General features: G+C 42.5%; 2 protein-coding genes and 1 long non-coding RNA gene across 5 annotated transcripts; 1 reads left to right on the forward strand and 2 right to left on the reverse strand.

Annotated features, from left to right (window-relative positions):
- The first annotated feature begins 262 nt into the window (after nt 1–262).
- Nucleotides 263–4773, forward strand: LOC115204341 (uncharacterized). The gene is made up of 5 exons (XR_003880354.1): nt 263–336; nt 816–1068; nt 2199–2288; nt 4050–4133; nt 4492–4773. It is a non-coding gene; the product is annotated as an uncharacterized LOC115204341 (long non-coding RNA).
- A 187-nt stretch (nt 4774–4960) lies between these two features.
- Nucleotides 4961–12276, reverse strand: tnfsf13 (TNF superfamily member 13). 3 transcript variants are annotated; one of them, XM_029769838.1, is made up of 12 exons: nt 11683–12276; nt 11452–11574; nt 11257–11332; nt 10918–11138; nt 10160–10331; nt 9511–10059; nt 8704–9079; nt 7395–7485; nt 7261–7308; nt 5547–5668; nt 5323–5461; nt 4961–5198 (listed from the first exon to the last, which is right to left on the reverse strand). In XM_029769838.1, the coding sequence occupies exons 7-12, from the start codon at nt 8896–8898 to the stop codon at nt 5089–5091; spliced, it is 705 nt and encodes a 234-aa protein (XP_029625698.1). In that variant the 5' UTR covers nt 8899–9079; nt 9511–10059; nt 10160–10331; nt 10918–11138; nt 11257–11332; nt 11452–11574; nt 11683–12276; the 3' UTR covers nt 4961–5088. The 3 variants fall into 3 exon arrangements, with proteins under 3 accessions (XP_029625698.1, XP_029625697.1, XP_029625696.1); XM_029769837.1 differs by lacking the exons at nt 9511–10059; nt 10160–10331; nt 10918–11138; ... (1 more) ...; nt 11452–11574; nt 11683–12276 and having other exon boundaries at nt 7261–7311; nt 8704–9401; XM_029769836.1 differs by lacking the exons at nt 4961–5198; nt 5323–5461; nt 5547–5668; ... (1 more) ...; nt 7395–7485; nt 8704–9079 and having other exon boundaries at nt 9650–10059.
- Nucleotides 12277–12381: 105 nt separating this feature from the next.
- On the reverse strand, nt 12382–15363 carry LOC115204340 (proteasome subunit beta type-6). Its single transcript, XM_029769839.1, has 6 exons — nt 15235–15363; nt 14883–14950; nt 14583–14714; nt 14234–14363; nt 13073–13217; nt 12382–12668 (listed from the first exon to the last, which is right to left on the reverse strand). Exons 1-6 carry the CDS (start codon nt 15328–15330, stop codon nt 12541–12543), a joined length of 699 nt encoding a protein of 232 aa, XP_029625699.1. The 5' UTR covers nt 15331–15363; the 3' UTR covers nt 12382–12540.
- Nucleotides 15364–15806: the final 443 nt, after the last annotated feature.

A 15806-nucleotide genomic window follows, 5' to 3' on the forward strand; every position in this document is an offset into this window, starting at 1 on the left:
ATATATCCACCACACATCCCTATGGTGAAGCATGATGGCAGCATCATGCTGTGGGGATGTTTTTCAACGCAGGAGTGGCTTCGGGACAAGTCTCTGAATGTCCTTGAGTGTCTCAGCCAGAGCCCAGACTTGAACCCGATCGAACATCTCTGGAGAGACCTGAAAATAGCTATGCAGCGACGCTCCTCATCCAACCTCACAGAGCTTGAGAGGATCTTCAGAGAAGAATGGGAGAAACTTGTCAAGCTTGTAGCGTGATACCCAAGAAGACTCGAGGCTGTTATCGCAGCCAAAGGTGCTTCATCAACGTACTGAGTAAAGAGTCTGAATACTTATGTAAGTGTGATAGTTCCGTTTTTTTATGTTTTAATGCATTTGCAAACATTTCTAAAAACATGTTTTTGCTTAGTCATTATGAGTTAGTGTGTAGATTGATGAGGGAATTTAACATTTTAGAATAAGGCTGTAATGTAACAAAATGTGGAAAAAGTTAAGGGGTCTGAATACTTCTCGAATGCACTGTATACACATACGCACGTAGTTTACAACCCGTACAGTAGGTGGCGGCATGCACCTCTAACAAGAATATGGACTGGGGGAGAGAGAGATAGGGCCCGCAATTGCACTGGGGAATGTTCCTCCGTGGCTGTTTCCGAAACCAAGTGTAGATGTGGACATGATCTGAAGGGTCTGAATACTTTCAGAATGCACTGTATGTTCAGTATATTGTGAGTTTTGACACGGATTACTTCTGGCCCACAGACTGAACTAACACACATCTGGGTTTTGCTTTCTCGCTCTCTTTCTGTTCTCAGGAAAAAGGAGAAGGAAAGAACAGGGAACAGACAAGCTGCCTGAGAGGACAGATAGAAATGAGTAGACTGTATGTATGACATCTGTCCTGTATTTTGTTGGAAGACTCAGGGATTGAACCCCTGCTACTAGGATTACATCCTGAGTCTGGATCACTACACTACCACTAGACCAAACTCAAACTAGTCATGGAACAGATAAAGTCATTATTTTACAGTTCAACCTGACCAGAGGTCCACATGAAGGAGAAGCAAGGTATGTTGGACCAGTTTTACTCACTATTAAACTTGAGGGGCAGTGTTTCCAGACTCGTATTAAGCCTAGTCCAAAACTAAAACACTTTTAATGGAGATTCTCTATTGAGAATTTGTGGGATCAAATTTTTGGGGATTTTCTTTTAACACCGCAATGTATGCAGGATAAATTAATTTGTACAAATATATGTAGAATTTAGTTTGTACATCACTAGGTTCACCGGCAGATACTTAAGTCTCTTCCGGTAATATCTACCACGCTATAGAAGCCCCAGTTAGCAAGGGACGTAGCTTTGTCAAAGTAAAAAAAAATATTTTTAATATATGTTGTACCATGGTAAGTTTATTAGCTAATACCATATTTTGTTAAAGGTTTACCATTGTATATGTTGTGAACTGGGAGTATATCATTGAAATTTCTCTGATGTACAGCGGTATCCATCTTGTGCAGCGCAAGTGATTGCAGCAGTTTCCCGACCATGCTAAGTTAGCATTGACTAAATTATAACAGATACTACCTATGAATGTTGTAAATATATGTGGTGATATGGCTAGTCAGCAGACATCCAGGCTACAGTACTTTGTTCTGATCTGATGCTTGTGATAAACATTTGAATGATTAGAAGGTTTTAAGTTTTGGACGAGGCCTGCTAATGATACAGCAACACCGCGTGTCGAGCAGTTCAGCAGACCGAATAGGGACAAAAAGTTGTGATTCACACATACAGTATATTACAAACAGCTTTTAGAAAAATTAACAGGTGTTTAGATTTGGCCTTTTTTGGGGTTTCAGACACCATTGTCGAACTCAGAGCTGGGACTGACATCCTTAGCCTAAAATGGTGCAGTTTGTAAAGATAATATGGGTCTATTATTATGAAAATGTGTTGAGGCTAGATACTGCTATTTTACAAGTGTAGTAGTATTGTGTATTAAGTTTGGTTTATTGCAGCCAATGTTTCATCTCCATTGCACTGCCCGACGAGAACATGGTGACACACACTTATCTATAACGATGTCTCAGATACATCTTTATTTTTGGCAAATTAACAGTGACTCTTTATGATTAATAACAGTTTTCAGAAACATTGATACTGTAGGTTACTATGTTTACTATGTGTTGTGTTTCAGGTTCCAGTCCAGTGTGAAGACAACCCCTCAGGTGATCCTGGAGAGGTGGTCTATGACACAGACACATTTCCCATCGGACATCGGCCTCTTGTGAGTAAAGTGTGACAGTTCAGAGACCTTCAGTTCATATCAGCTGTTGTTTGGTTGTCTGACTGCTGTCTGTGAAAAATAGGTGTAGGGTTGTAGAGAATCGAAGGACCATGAATGTAATAAGAAAACTTAGGTGCTGGCTTAAGGCCGGTAGCAACCACTTTAGAATGTCCGGTCAGAACAAGGATGAGGCGGCTGTCCAGGTTAAGGGGAGTTTAACAGAAGAAGATGTCCGCATTCACACATCACACACATCTGACCACTCATGGTTCATATCACTGAGAATCATGTCCAGTGATAACTGACATTAGCTATGTGGTGTTTAGATGCACGCACAATTAAACATCAGACATACAGGGATTCAGTCCACAGGAGGAAAGGTGCAACAGGAGGGTAAACTGTGGAAGTGCTCATCAGGATAAGGAAAGCACGTTTCTGACCACACAGAGTGCTGGGGTCAGACTAACTAAAACTGAAGTCCCGGGAATCAAGGCTGCTGATAGGCTGAACGAGATGTGGTGATAAGTATTTGGCGTGACCTTGACCAATAAGACATAAACAAAAGTGGGGGTCCTCTGAATAGGAGACTAACACCGTACCCAAACCGGCCGCGGGTGTGCGCCATCGTGCGCAAATAGATTTTGTTTTTATGATTAAAACCAGTTTTCAGAAACATTGATACTGTAGGTTAGGCAGGGGCGGAAATCAGGCAGGGGCGGAAATCCAGGGGGGGACGGGAGGGACACGACCCCCCCATCCTGGGAAAAATATGATTTGTCCCCCCCAATATATCACTAAACATAACTATGTCATTTAAATAATACGCAATGAAAGCCATTGTGCTGATTATAGACACTTAATAGCGCGTTTTTAAGTTTCAAAAGATTGTGACCCCCCCCCAATGCACGTAACTGACGTGAGGTTAATCCAGTCAATCGCACCATAGCAATGTTTTGTTTTATGTTGGCAGGGTTCACACACACACTAGCTGAATATGCAGAGCTAGCGGGCAAATATTAACTATTAAGCTAGCTAGTACCTATTCCATTTATGTGGCGTCGTCAAAGATGGAATCTTTGCTATCGTCAATTTATTCCAAGATCAGCATGCAGATGATGTAAGTTAGTGCTTCAAAGTCCCTGTGATAAGGTTAGCAATAAACTGAAGTCCAAACTGAACAGAACTACACTCTCTTCTACCATTGTCTTAAATATATTTAATGGTCTCGTTACAAAAGCTAAATTGTCGCAAGGGAACTTTTATTTATTTATTTTATTTCACCTTTATTTAACCCGGGTAGCAAAGATTATAGCAAACACCACTGAAACGGAATTGGTGCTTGCTAGCTTTGCAAATTAAGCTATTGTTGGAAGCCAGCCAATATGAAACAAACTATTAAAATTACAAAAGGTTGCAGCATATGTTGTGTAAATGGTGAACTCATACAGCTGTCAACTCTTGTCACTGCAATCCGTTTCACATTTGCTAGCTACCTTTTAGATCGAAGCCCAAAAAGAATAATAGAAGATAAGATGATAGAAACCCATCTCCTACTGTAAATAACTTACACACTGTGTGTGTGTAGCCAGCCAGGTAGAAAAATGGCAGAAAAATAAAAAAGAAGGACATCAGAGTATTTTTCAGTACACCAAAACACAAAGTAAGAACCCTAGTAGCCGAATATCTCAAAGACTAGTTGATAAAATGTTCATAAGAAAGAAGTGAAATGCTAATGTAAATGTTTCACAATGATGTCATTAGGCAGAGCAGGCAACAGATGGCACACAGACAGCAGAGCTGGGGACAGATATACAGGGACAGACTGGCAGAGACAGGGAGTCTCAGGTAAGTTTGTTGAGTCTTTGTTTGGCAACATTATGAAAGGTTCTCAATTTTTTGGACTTGTAAAATAGGAACATAATTGGAAAATGCCATGGATACCCCCACTATCAACTTAAACTGGTGACTGAACTAAGATTTGTTAAAGGCAATGGTATTGCTGTTGTGTAGTTTTGGTTACCGGTAGTTAGGAGTACGGCAAACACCTTATTTCTTTGGTTCCTCAATATACATTTACCATATTACAATGTAGGCTATGTGTTACAGCACTACTTTTGGTGTCCCCCTCAGGAATTGCTCTTGAGAAAATTTCCTGTAATTGTCCCCTCCAAAGTTGATATCAGATTTTCGCCCCTGGTTTCAGGGTCCAGTCCAGTGTGAAGACAACCCCTCAGGTGATCCTGGAGAGGTGGTCTATGACACAGACACATTTCCCATTGGACATCGGCGTCCTGTGATCCTCCTAGATCTGTCCGAAACTGAGAAAGTTTAATTTAGCAGAGGGAAATTCACAATGATGCTGTACACTCAACAGTACTCATATTGGGTCACCACTCACTGTACTGTTTAGAGCTTGCAAGAAAGACATTTCACTGTACTTGTGTACATATCATTAAAACTTGAAATTTGATATTGGGTCACTGTACTACTGCACTATTTTGTTTGCTTGATTAATATCCTATGTATTTTTAATCATGGAATTCAAACATTACATTGTGCACTTTCCAATGCTAAAATAGGCTACATTTTGTGATATTTGGTAACTATTCTGTATCAGGCTACCACAATATGAGTGCTGAAAGGAAAACTGGCTGAGTAGTACTTGCAAAACGTTTGATATTGATAAGAGTTTATTAAATATCAGGCAACACAATGCAGTAGGTCAGCATGTCGGGTTATTATAGGCAGTGATTGTAGGGTTCTGGAGAGACATGGTTTTGTGTTAAATCGTCACTCAGTGTCAAATCGTGAACATGCCAAGGAAGGTGGAGTGAGGCTTGAGGACAAGCCCAGCATATTTCCTGGGAATGGAGAGTTCCAGAGTGGATCCTGGCTCCAGGTAATGGACACCTGGGAGAGAAACACCAGTAACTTCAGCACTGGGTGTAGTAGTGCTGTAATTGTGTTCCGTATTATAAGTAATTCATTTGAATGTCGTTTGTAACACACGCTGGCCGGGGTTGGGTCGACTCACCAGCTGTGTAGCAGGTGTTTTGGGCCACAGTGATGTTGCTGGGCATGCTCTGTATGCACTTCATCAAGATGGTCTCAATACCATGTAGACGCTTCTTGATCACATGACCCATAGTCCATGTGGTGTCTTTATACAGCACCTGTACACAAACACAGTGATGGTATAGAGGGACCTTGGCTTGACCACCTCTCAAGAGATGACAATGTCTAGTTTTAATAGGCTACCTGACTGTAGATGAAGTAAGTCCCTTCGGTTACCACAGTGACTTTTTCTCCAAAGACCTGCAGCCCCTCACCTAGACGACTCAGTCCTTGAGCCCATTCTACCAGAGTGTAGTCATCTTCATCTGAGACAACATAGTGGTTAAAAACATGGAGTATTTGTATGTTGGAGACAAAATAATGTTTGAGAGTATTGTAGTTAATGCAAAGCGCCGTTTATACCGGGTTCTAACATGCATCCTTTTTCCAGATGTTGTCCACATTCTGATTGTGCCCACATTTTTTGCCAGGTGTAGACAATTAAAAGATGCACAGTGATCTAATTTTGAAAATATCTTATAAGTTTAAACGGGCATGATCAGGACAAGATAAGGACACGTACGCTACGGTCACAAGACGCAGGCCTCCTAATTGTCCCTAGAATTTCTAAGCAAACGGCTGGAGGTAGGGCTTTCTCCTATAGAGCTCCATTTTTATGGAATGGTCTGCCTACCCATGTGAGAGACGCAGACTCAGTCTCAACCTTTAAGTCTTTACTGAAGACTTATCTCTTCAGTAGGTCCTATGATTAAGTATAGTCTGGCCCAGGAGTGTGAAGGTGAACGGAAAGGCTGGAGCAACGAACCGCCCTTGCTGTCTCTGCCTTGTCGGTTCCCCTCTTCCCACTGGGATTCTCTGCCTCTAACCCTTTTACAGGGGCTGAGTCACTGACTTACTGGTGTTCTTCCATGCCGTCCATGGGAGGGGTGCGTCACTTGAGTAGGTTGAGCCACTGACGTGGTCTTCCTGTCTGGGTTGGCGCCCCCCCCTTGGGTTGTGCCGTGGCGGACATCTTTGTGGGCTATACTCGGCCTTGTCTTCGGACGGTAAGTTGGTGGTTGTAGATATCCCTCTAGTGGTGTGGGGGCTGTGCTTTGGCAAAGTGGGTGGGGTTATATCCGGCCTGTTTGGCCCTGTCCGGGGGTATCATCGGATGGGGCCACAGTGTCTTCTGATCCCTCCTGTCTCAGCCTCCAGTATTTATGCTGCAGTAGTTTATGTGTCGGGGGGCTAGGGTCAGTCTGTTACATCTGGAGTATTCTCTTGTCTTATCCGGTGTCCTGTGTGAATGTAAATATGCTCTCTCTAATTCTCTTTCTTTCTTTCTTTCTCTCGGAGGACCTGAGCCCTAGGACTACCTGGCATGATGACTCCTTGCTGTCCCCAGTCCACCTGGCCATGCTGCTGCTCCAGTTTCAACTGTTCTGCCTGCGGCTACGGAACCCTGACCTGTTCACCGGACGTGCTTGTTGCACCCTCGACAATTACTATGATTATTATTATTTGACCATGCTGGTCATTTACGAACATTTTAACATCTTGACTATGTTCTGTTATAATATCCACCCGGCACAGCCAGAAGAGGACTGGCCACCCCTCATAGCCTGGTTCCTCTCTAGGTTTCTTCCTAGGTTTTTGGCCTTTCTCAGGAGTTTTTCCTAGGGAGTTTTTCCCAGCCACCGTGCTTCTTTCACATGCATTGCTTGCTGTTTGGGGTTTTAGGCTGGGTTTCTGTACAGCACTTTGAGATTTCAGCTGATGTACGAAGGGCTATATAAATAAATTTGATTTGATTTGATTTGATTTGACATGTTAGCGGCAGGTATAAACAGGGCTATAGTGTGTGTGTGTGAGAAATGTACAGTATAGATGTGAAGTCATTGCCCATTTGACTCACCATATGAGTGTGATGACAGAGGAACAAGGTGAAGAAAGGCACTCCTCCCTGCTGGATGACATGGAAATTATAAATGATTAAGTAAATTGTGTGTGTGTGTGTGTGTGTGTGTGTGTGCGTCGGAAGGGACTGACCAGTGCGCCGCTGTCTCCGTCTCCCATGTCTTGAAATCTCCCTCTTTCCTCGAATTCCATTCCATTGTGTATGTCTGTGAGAGTCAGATATCTGTGTCAAATGCCAGATGACATCAGAAGTGAACCTCATAGTGTGAGAAGAATCCGTTGTTTCAGATATGTGGTAAACAATCAAGTAATTGTCATCCTTTTCCAGACTTCAACTCCATTGAGAAGTGTGGTGGATAATAAACCTTATTGCTGGAACTCCTAAGCATTAATAACTTCAAAATAGCCCAGTAGCCTAAGAATATTAATTGATGATGTCTCATAAGTTCTCAAAAACATACTTTACACATCAGCTGATAGCGTGATAGGAATCAAATGTTTCAGATATGTAGTAAATAGGGTTGGTGTAGGTTACTTTCTAAATGTAATCTGTTCCAGTTACTAGTTACCTGTCCAAAATTGTAATCAGCAACTTAACTTTTGGATTACTCAAACTCAGTAACATAATCTGATTACTTTATGTTACTTTTGGATTACTTTCCCCTGATGGGGCATGGGGTGGGCAACTCCAGTCCTCGCGGGCCTGATTGTCACACTTTTTCTCCATCCCTAGCAAACACAGCTGATTAATCAAATTGCATTCTGAACTGAAGATCGTGATTAGGTGATTATTGGAGTCAGGTGTGTTAGCTGGACCTGGGGAAAAACTGTGACACCAATCAGGCTCTCGAGGACTGGAATTGCCCCCCCCCCCCCCTGCAAGACAAAAAGGATCCATCAAATGCATTTGGTGTGTTATCATAGTAGTCTCTGTCTTGTGGTCAGGCTGAACAAACTTTAACTTGCGCCTATTTTCGATGCTGAATTGAATGTCATTGAGGAAACCGAAAGGTATGATAATGTATTTTTTCACAAACATCCTTTCTGGCTTTAAAAGTAATCCAATAAATAATCATCTAGTTTTTCAAAAGTGTCTGTCATCTGATTTCAATATTTTTCCAGGTTATTTTGTAATCACATTACATGTAACAACTACCCAACCCAGGTGGCAAACAATTAAGTCATTGTAATAATTTTCTAGACTTCAACTCCATTGAGAATTGTGGTGAAATAGGCCTTATTGTTCTAAGCATTAGCATTTTGATTCCTTACTTCAAAATCTGACATTTCCTAGTGGTTAGGCCTAGCCTATGAATATTTATTGACTTCTTATAAATTCTCGAAAACACAGACCTACTTCACACATCAAGCAAAGTTTCACAATAGTGTTTTATTTTTCGTGTAGCCTATAACCTATTAGTAAATGTATGAACTCACCTACCCCGCAGCGCGAGATATCAGTAGATGATTCCTTTATGTCCCCGCACACCAGACTGGTCCACTGACGCAGCTCCCGCAGTTCGATCTGCATCTCTCTGACCCGGTTGGACTGCAGGACCATCAAGCAGGCCAAGAACAGCGACACAGCGTACAGCAGATATGAGCCATGAAAATGTACTGTATAACGGTTGGTCATTATGTCACACAGGCGATACCAACTGTTACGAGGACGAGGGGATGGCGTCCTTTTTCAAAGACTTTGTCAGGGCCGTAATGATCCCGTTACAATGTGCACTTTCACTTTCTTAATGTCATCGTCCCATCATTTGGAAAACGATGACTCATGCAGTCTCGGATTACAAAACTGCTATGAAGACCTAGAGGACGTGTGAAAACAAAGTGATAGGCTACAGTAGGCCTACACAAGGCCAATAGGACTATCCTACATTGAAGTCTGAAGCTAAAGTTAATGTCTTTATTAAATGTTTGTACTATTTGTTTTGAGAAAGGCAGTGACCAAGACAGGCAAGTGGCTCATAAAAATAACTGATTGTAATAACTGGATGAAAAGGGAATACAGTTCAGTAGGTTTGAATCACTGTTGACTACATTATAATTAAATAATGTATATATGCTTGGCTTTTGAGGGAAAAGGCTTACTTTACAGCATCCTTGATAGCCAAACATAAATACATGTACTTCTAGTCAGGCCTATGTGCTTGTCTGGCTATGACAGAACAAGGTCAAAGGGTCCTTTGAGAGATGGACTCAGTTGAAGGCTGATGCCACCAGTCTCACACTCCACTACCTCAAAGACCGCCTCGCCAGCCCTTCAGGAACTTCTCAGAGAGGGATGGGCTCTGTCTGTCAAAACAGGAGCAGGGTGAGCAGCCAAGTCAAACCCTTTGTTTCTTCTCAGATTAATTTCTTCATATAACGCTCCCCAGTTCAAGACCATATTAGTCACACTGAAATGTTATGTATTTATTTACTTTTTTTCATTGCTTGGCTATCCAGTATAAAATGAACTGACCAAATGTTGTACATCATTTTTAAGCGGTAAAATCTGAACAAATTAATTGTAACATTGCAAAACATATCCCTTAAACTCTGAATCTGATCAATACAAACTATGAGCCCTTATACAATGTGAACTCTACAAGTGCTTTGGAGAAATGTCACAAAAATGTAATTATTCCTCTGGAGTGTGCCCAATGCCCCAAAATTCATTGTGGGACAGACGAGGGCCTTGCCAACCCCCCTTGGCTTGTCTATCAGCAGTTGCCAGGACAAATGACATCATCGGATTTCCTCCAGGAGCAAGATGGGATGCTTGTTCAAATCCTCCAAACAGACCCTGCAAAGACATCACAGTAGAATAAGAGATATCCACATTTGCTTCCTCAATTCCAGTTACTCTTAAATATAATATCAGTCAGTGAGAGTTGAGTCCATACCTCCTGCTGGGTGTAAGGATGAGTGAGGGTTGGACTGAGGTAGTCCATAGCTTCATCCTGCTTCTCCACTGTGGTGCTGAAAGTCATGCTGCTGTCCTCTGCTTGCCTATGGGAATGGCCCTCTTCTGCCTTACACCTGGGTTTGGAGCCCCACCAACTCCCCCGCTTCAACCTGGGACATGATCATATTTGGGTTCATTTTAAGAACTACTGTTCTATATTTAATGCTTATCGTCCAAAGGCAACCAACAATGGTAAAAGTAGGAATAATTAGTTTTTCTGTTTTATTCAGTCACCTATGATATTCTACTATGACTCAACAGCCTTTCAGAGTTGCCTTTGTAGATTTCTATCCCTGTGCAGCACATGGGGATGTGTGAAACTTAATCCTCAGCCTGAAGGGTCCCCACTTGCACCAGCGAATAGCTACAGTAGCTTTTTGCGTGGCGCTGACTGGTAAGAAGGTTCAGGAGGGCAGTCACGTGTCCTAGCAAGGCAGAGTTCCAGCGTTCATGCCAGGTATGGGCCAAATCGGTAAGAAGTGGTATTCGCTAAGCAAGCAGCATGATGTCCTTTACACCTGCACTGAATGCATAACCACATTTCTGCCCCCATGGCATCCAATTAAAATCAGTTTCCCCTCATTCTACCCTGAGGGCACAGTAAAACTAACAAGTAATACCAACGAGCCACAGGCTCAGGCCATCCATCTCCAATGTCCCCTCTGCACTATCTAGCATCAGAAACCTTTCACTTACTGGTCAATAGAGCTCTGTCTCCTGCGGAGGTCCCCAATGTGCTGCAGCACTGCTGCCACCCTGGGTTGCACCACCTGACTGCCCTGTGCTGCACCCCCTGTCCTCCCCTTCTTCTTCCGGCCCATCAGTTCCACTGGAGAGGGTAGCTTTCCTAGACCCAGCCTTCCCCCTTTTTTAACTCTCTGTCCTTCTGGAGGTGATCCTGCCATGTCCACGCCAACCTGCGTGTAAACAGAATGGCAAAAAATCTGAAAACGTTTTACCTCAATCGTAGGATGTGCCATTTTAAAAATGACAGCCACAGTGAAATACATGTTTACCAAGTCTTAGGGTACTCACTAGTCCTTCAGGTTTATTTGAGAACATCTGCATCTGAAATGGGCTGTAGGATGTGGTGGGCTCAGGAGACACTTCACTAACCAACAGCATACAGACCTTTATCAGTAAGAGTGAATTTGACTGGAGCATTTCTGAACCTTGATGTGTTTATAAAAAAGTGAGATTGTTGGTGGTGAAAGTGAAGAGGACATCCACCTTGGCTGACATAGAATCCTGTGCCAGAAATGTTCTCTACTCTGTGACAAGGAGCTAGACTGTGGGGGAAGGCTAGGCTCAGTCTCCATCTCTGAACACTGACGCTGCACAACCTTGGACCTCCTGAGGGTGTGAAGAATACAACACAAAGCAAGCTTCATATTACCTGAAATAATGGTTCATCTTCCAAAAAATAATACGTCCTGAACTCTTGCAACATAAGCAACTCACTTTGCAAACGAGAGGAATTGATCACCATCTACTGCCTCTGGTTGTTCTACCGGAGTAAAATGCCCAGCATTATTATTATTTACTCTGTCTGCTAGGTGCCACATTGTTACCCTGAGAGGGAAGAGCAGCTGAAATACGAATACTAATGTAGAATGTGACCTTTAATCAATTAATAGTCTTGAAATAAAACTATTGTCTGGTATCCTAGCCAATACCAGAACGGCCCTACAATAAAAACGTATTTTACTAGGCTCAAGTTAGCCAGCCGGTTTCCAATCCAGCCTGCATTTAAAAGCCAACAAACGATATCAAAGTCCCGCGCAAAACGTGAGCGCGTGCCATAAAAACGTCAGCAGCACGCGAGGAAAATACACAGCCGATCAACGTAATAGATCTACTCCTTGGCATCACCTCCTCAAGTCCCATCGCCTGCGCATGTAACATTTGTCGGGGTAGTTTTTGTTAAAAGTCCTCCCAATGGTGTCTGTCTGCATTCCTCACTATACATCTTGGAAATAGTGTTGTGCTTTAGTCTACTTCCAACTCACTGCAATGAAGGTGAGAGCACCTCTGAAAATGTTATGCCAATTATCTCTTCCAGTTATCCTTTATAGTCTGTCTTGTGTGCAGTTTCACTCAATTTCCAAGAAATAATAGCTAATGCAAAACAGGCCTGAGAGATGGGAACACAAATGTATCTAAGGTTCAGTATTTTTTATTGCATGACAAATCTTAGTTTGCAAAACAAAAATAAATGAGACACAAACACATGGCTTTCCAAAGTCCTACACTGCACAGGACTAGGTATAGCGCTTATGTGGATGGACTTGACAGGGGAACTTCCCCTCTGCTCCTTGTCTAGGCGTTGGAGAATTTGGGCAGCTGGTTTCCCAGAACAACCCGTCTCTCCAGGCCCTCCTCTGTAATGGCTGCCAGACGAGCCACTCCTCCACTAGAACCGTCCCGCTCCATGGCCAGCGCCAAGGCTGTACGGAGAGAGGGACATTAACAACACATTAACAACACCTAGATGTGACCCGACAACCAACATATTACATATCCAACTATTAAGTATTTTCAGTTCAGTTGTCATGACCTATGGTGGAAGAGATAGAAAAGCAGCAACTGAAGAGATTTGAAACAGCCTAATGACAGTGTCAAGATCATAGGTGGGCTACAGGGTCCGCTGTGCTTGTGCAGGCAAATGTTCCTTCCCAACAGATTCAAATGATCTACTTATCAAGGTCTTAGATTTTAAACAACGCTATTAGGTATATTTCAATCAGCTTTGTTAGTTCAGGGCTCAAACAATTGCCTGCAAACACTGTGGCTCTCCAGGATTGGAATTACCCACCACTGTGCTAGACTGTCAACCTCTGGTCCTACTCACCCTGGGTACAGAAGTGAAGACACTCCTCCTTGGTCATCCCAGGCTTGTAGTTAGAATCCATGAAGCCATATATGTAGGAGCTGCCAGAACCCCCTACTGACACTGGCTGCCTCACTATCATACCTCCCATTGGGACTGTGTACACCTGGGTAAGAGGGAAGGGTCACTGTAGAGTCAATCCATGTAATCTCAGCAAGCCATGACACCCACCACCAGGGCCTAACATTTTAATTTTTGATCACCAGCCACTACCTGCCACGGTAGATAAAAAAAAAACCATCTACAAGACACTAGGATTTTTTACCAGCCAAAAGATGTTTTCACCATAATTACATCAAAAAACACAAAACGGATGACCATGCTTTGTAATTTTTCTAAAACAAGAAATTTATTAGTAAGAAGTAATGTGGTATATTGCTCAATTTCCATTTATTTTTGGTGACCTGAGTCTTTTAATCAAAATATCAGAGACAAAATGTTTAGCTGCCCCTTTAAGGGTGTGAGTTTACCATGGTAACGACACCACTTGATTCCTGTCACGATTTGAGATCTGACTAGTGTGTCTGCACTATCAGTTGAAGCAGAAGACTCAATCTCCCATTGAAAAACAACTGAGCTTGAGGACTAAATGTAAATTGCCAAAAAAACATAAGGACAAAGTCTTACATAGTAGACCTTTGAGTAAATTAGACCAACTTTTATGCCTGTGGGCAGTGCTTTCAAAAGGAATCTATCAGCTCTTCATTCATTGCACACAGCAGCTCCCCTGTCAGGCAGTGTTCCTGTGCGAGGTGGGATATAGTATTCCTATTTCTTTGTGTAATTAATATTTATGAAACAAAACAGCTACTGCAGAATTTTTCTAAACCCAACTCACACGTGCTCATACTTTACTATTTTTTTTATTTGCGAATGTAATGGTCTCACTGTAGAGCCCTGCAAATTGACCAACATGGCTGGTGAAAGACATTCTTACCCACCAATACCCAGATCTTCCCACATTTGGCAGGTGCTAATTTTATACCCTGCCCACCACCATCCCAGATTGTTCTGAAATCCTTTCTTTGCTTTTTGTGGTGGAATGAACCTACACATTTCTCTGAGACAGTGGGAGAAAAGTGGTTGGAGTGTATGATCCAAATACAGATGCTGGGAACTCACCTGTCCACCCCTTCTTTTGTCCCAGCCAGCCACAATGATGCCAGCCATCAGCTCCTCTCTGTATCTGTAGCATGTCTGTTTGAAGAGATTGGCTGCCGTTTGCACAAGTGGAGGCTCATCCAGCTCAATACTGCAGCAGGCACAGAGGGAGATATATTTCACAGTGAATAAATATAGAATGACACTCAAGAATGGTATTTCACTGTGTTTGTGCATGTACATTAAAACTTGAATCAGACACAAGACAATATTTTGATATCCTGGGAGTGGTATAAAGATAGCCACTATATAGCTGTGCTGAAGAGTTTTTGATCTTTGTGTAGAGGTATAGCCATATAGGGTGTATTACCTGTGAAAGCCCAGCTGATAGGTGACTATATCAGCAACAGCCTGTGTGTCAGCTGCAGAACCAGAGCGGCAGCAGAAGATGCGGTCGTGAATGGGAGTCAACTTGTCAGTAACTCGATTGGCAATGTAAGCACTACAACCAGTTGGGGAAAAAATAACGATTGGGAGTATTAGGCAGCTCTAGCTATAATGTTTTTAAACACAAAAATGTCAATGGAATAGAGGCCGACTTAATCAGCAATCTATTTCTATTAGGTCAGGAAGCCGGTAAGACGCAGCTGCTTGATTTAACGTAACTTACCCTGTTGTTGTTCTGGAGTCCGCGCCAATCACAACCCCTCCATCAAACTCCACTGCCATAATGGTAGTCTGCGATTAGACATGAAGAATCACAACATTTTTGCTTTATTTATTTGACAATAATCCCAATGACATTATGTAGAAGAAACTGTAACGGCTATCTGGCTACCAATATAATCAGCTGTAAAATGCCGCCATAGCTAGCTACATACATGGCGAGCGCTTCTGCAGTCTCATTGTTAGCTAGCTAGCTAGCTAGTTAGCTGAAGTGGCATGTAAATGCCTCTCTGTTCAGTTTGGGCAACGCATTCAAACCTATATAAAGTGAACGGTGCTATATTACATTTTCTCACCCCAGTGCTAACTTCTTCTTGTGCCCACTCTGGCACCAAATCAGCTGTACTAAAAGCATTTTCGAACCGGTTCGCTGACATATACGCAGCAGCCATCTTGACAGTTGATGAAATAATGTTCTTCTTCGCTGGTCTGGTTTAACATATTATGTTGTGCTGACTATCGCCACCTGTTGGATTGCATGAAAATAACAACTTCAAAAATCAAATTGTATTTGTCACATGCGCTGACTACAACAGGTGTAGTAGACATTACAGTGAAACGCTTACTTACAAGCCCTTAACCAACAATGCAGTTTTAAGAAAAATACAAACAAACATAAGAAATATAAGTAACAAATAATTAAAGAGCAGCTGTAAAATAGCAATAGCGAGGCTATATACACAGGGTACCGGTATAGAGTCAGTGTGCGGAGGAACCAGATAGTCGAGGTAATTGAGGTAATATATACATGTAGGTAGAGTTATTAAAGTGACTTATACATAGATAATAACAGAGAGTAGCAGCAGCGTAAAAGGGGGGGGGGCAGTGCAAATAGTCTGGGTAGCCATTTGATTAGATGTTCAGTAGT

This window comes from Salmo trutta, chromosome 12 (assembly GCF_901001165.1).
Source record: "Salmo trutta chromosome 12, fSalTru1.1, whole genome shotgun sequence".
Lineage (NCBI taxonomy): Eukaryota > Metazoa > Chordata > Actinopteri > Salmoniformes > Salmonidae > Salmo > Salmo trutta.

Bases quoted from the DNA above. Each gene is read 5' to 3' on its own strand.
- tnfsf13 (XM_029769836.1), bottom strand. From the start codon at position 11,786: ATGTGGCACCTAGCAGACAGAGTAAATAATAATAATGCTGGGCATTTT. The intron at 11,575-11,682 runs GTGAGTTGCTTA...TCACACCCTCAG, and splicing joins CAATTCCTCTCGTTTGCAAA to GAGGTCCAAGGTTGTGCAGC. The intron at 10,332-10,917 runs GTAAGTGAAAGG...ATCATGTCCCAG, and splicing joins AGACAGAGCTCTATTGACCA to GTTGAAGCGGGGGAGTTGGT.
- LOC115204340 (XM_029769839.1), bottom strand. From the start codon at position 15,330: ATGGCTGCTGCGTATATGTCAGCGAACCGGTTCGAAAATGCTTTTAGT. The intron at 14,951-15,234 runs GTGAGAAAATGT...GTCTAATCGCAG, and splicing joins AAGAAGAAGTTAGCACTGGG to ACTACCATTATGGCAGTGGA. The intron at 13,218-14,233 runs GTGAGTTCCCAG...CCTCTTACCCAG, and splicing joins ACAAAAGAAGGGGTGGACAG to GTGTACACAGTCCCAATGGG.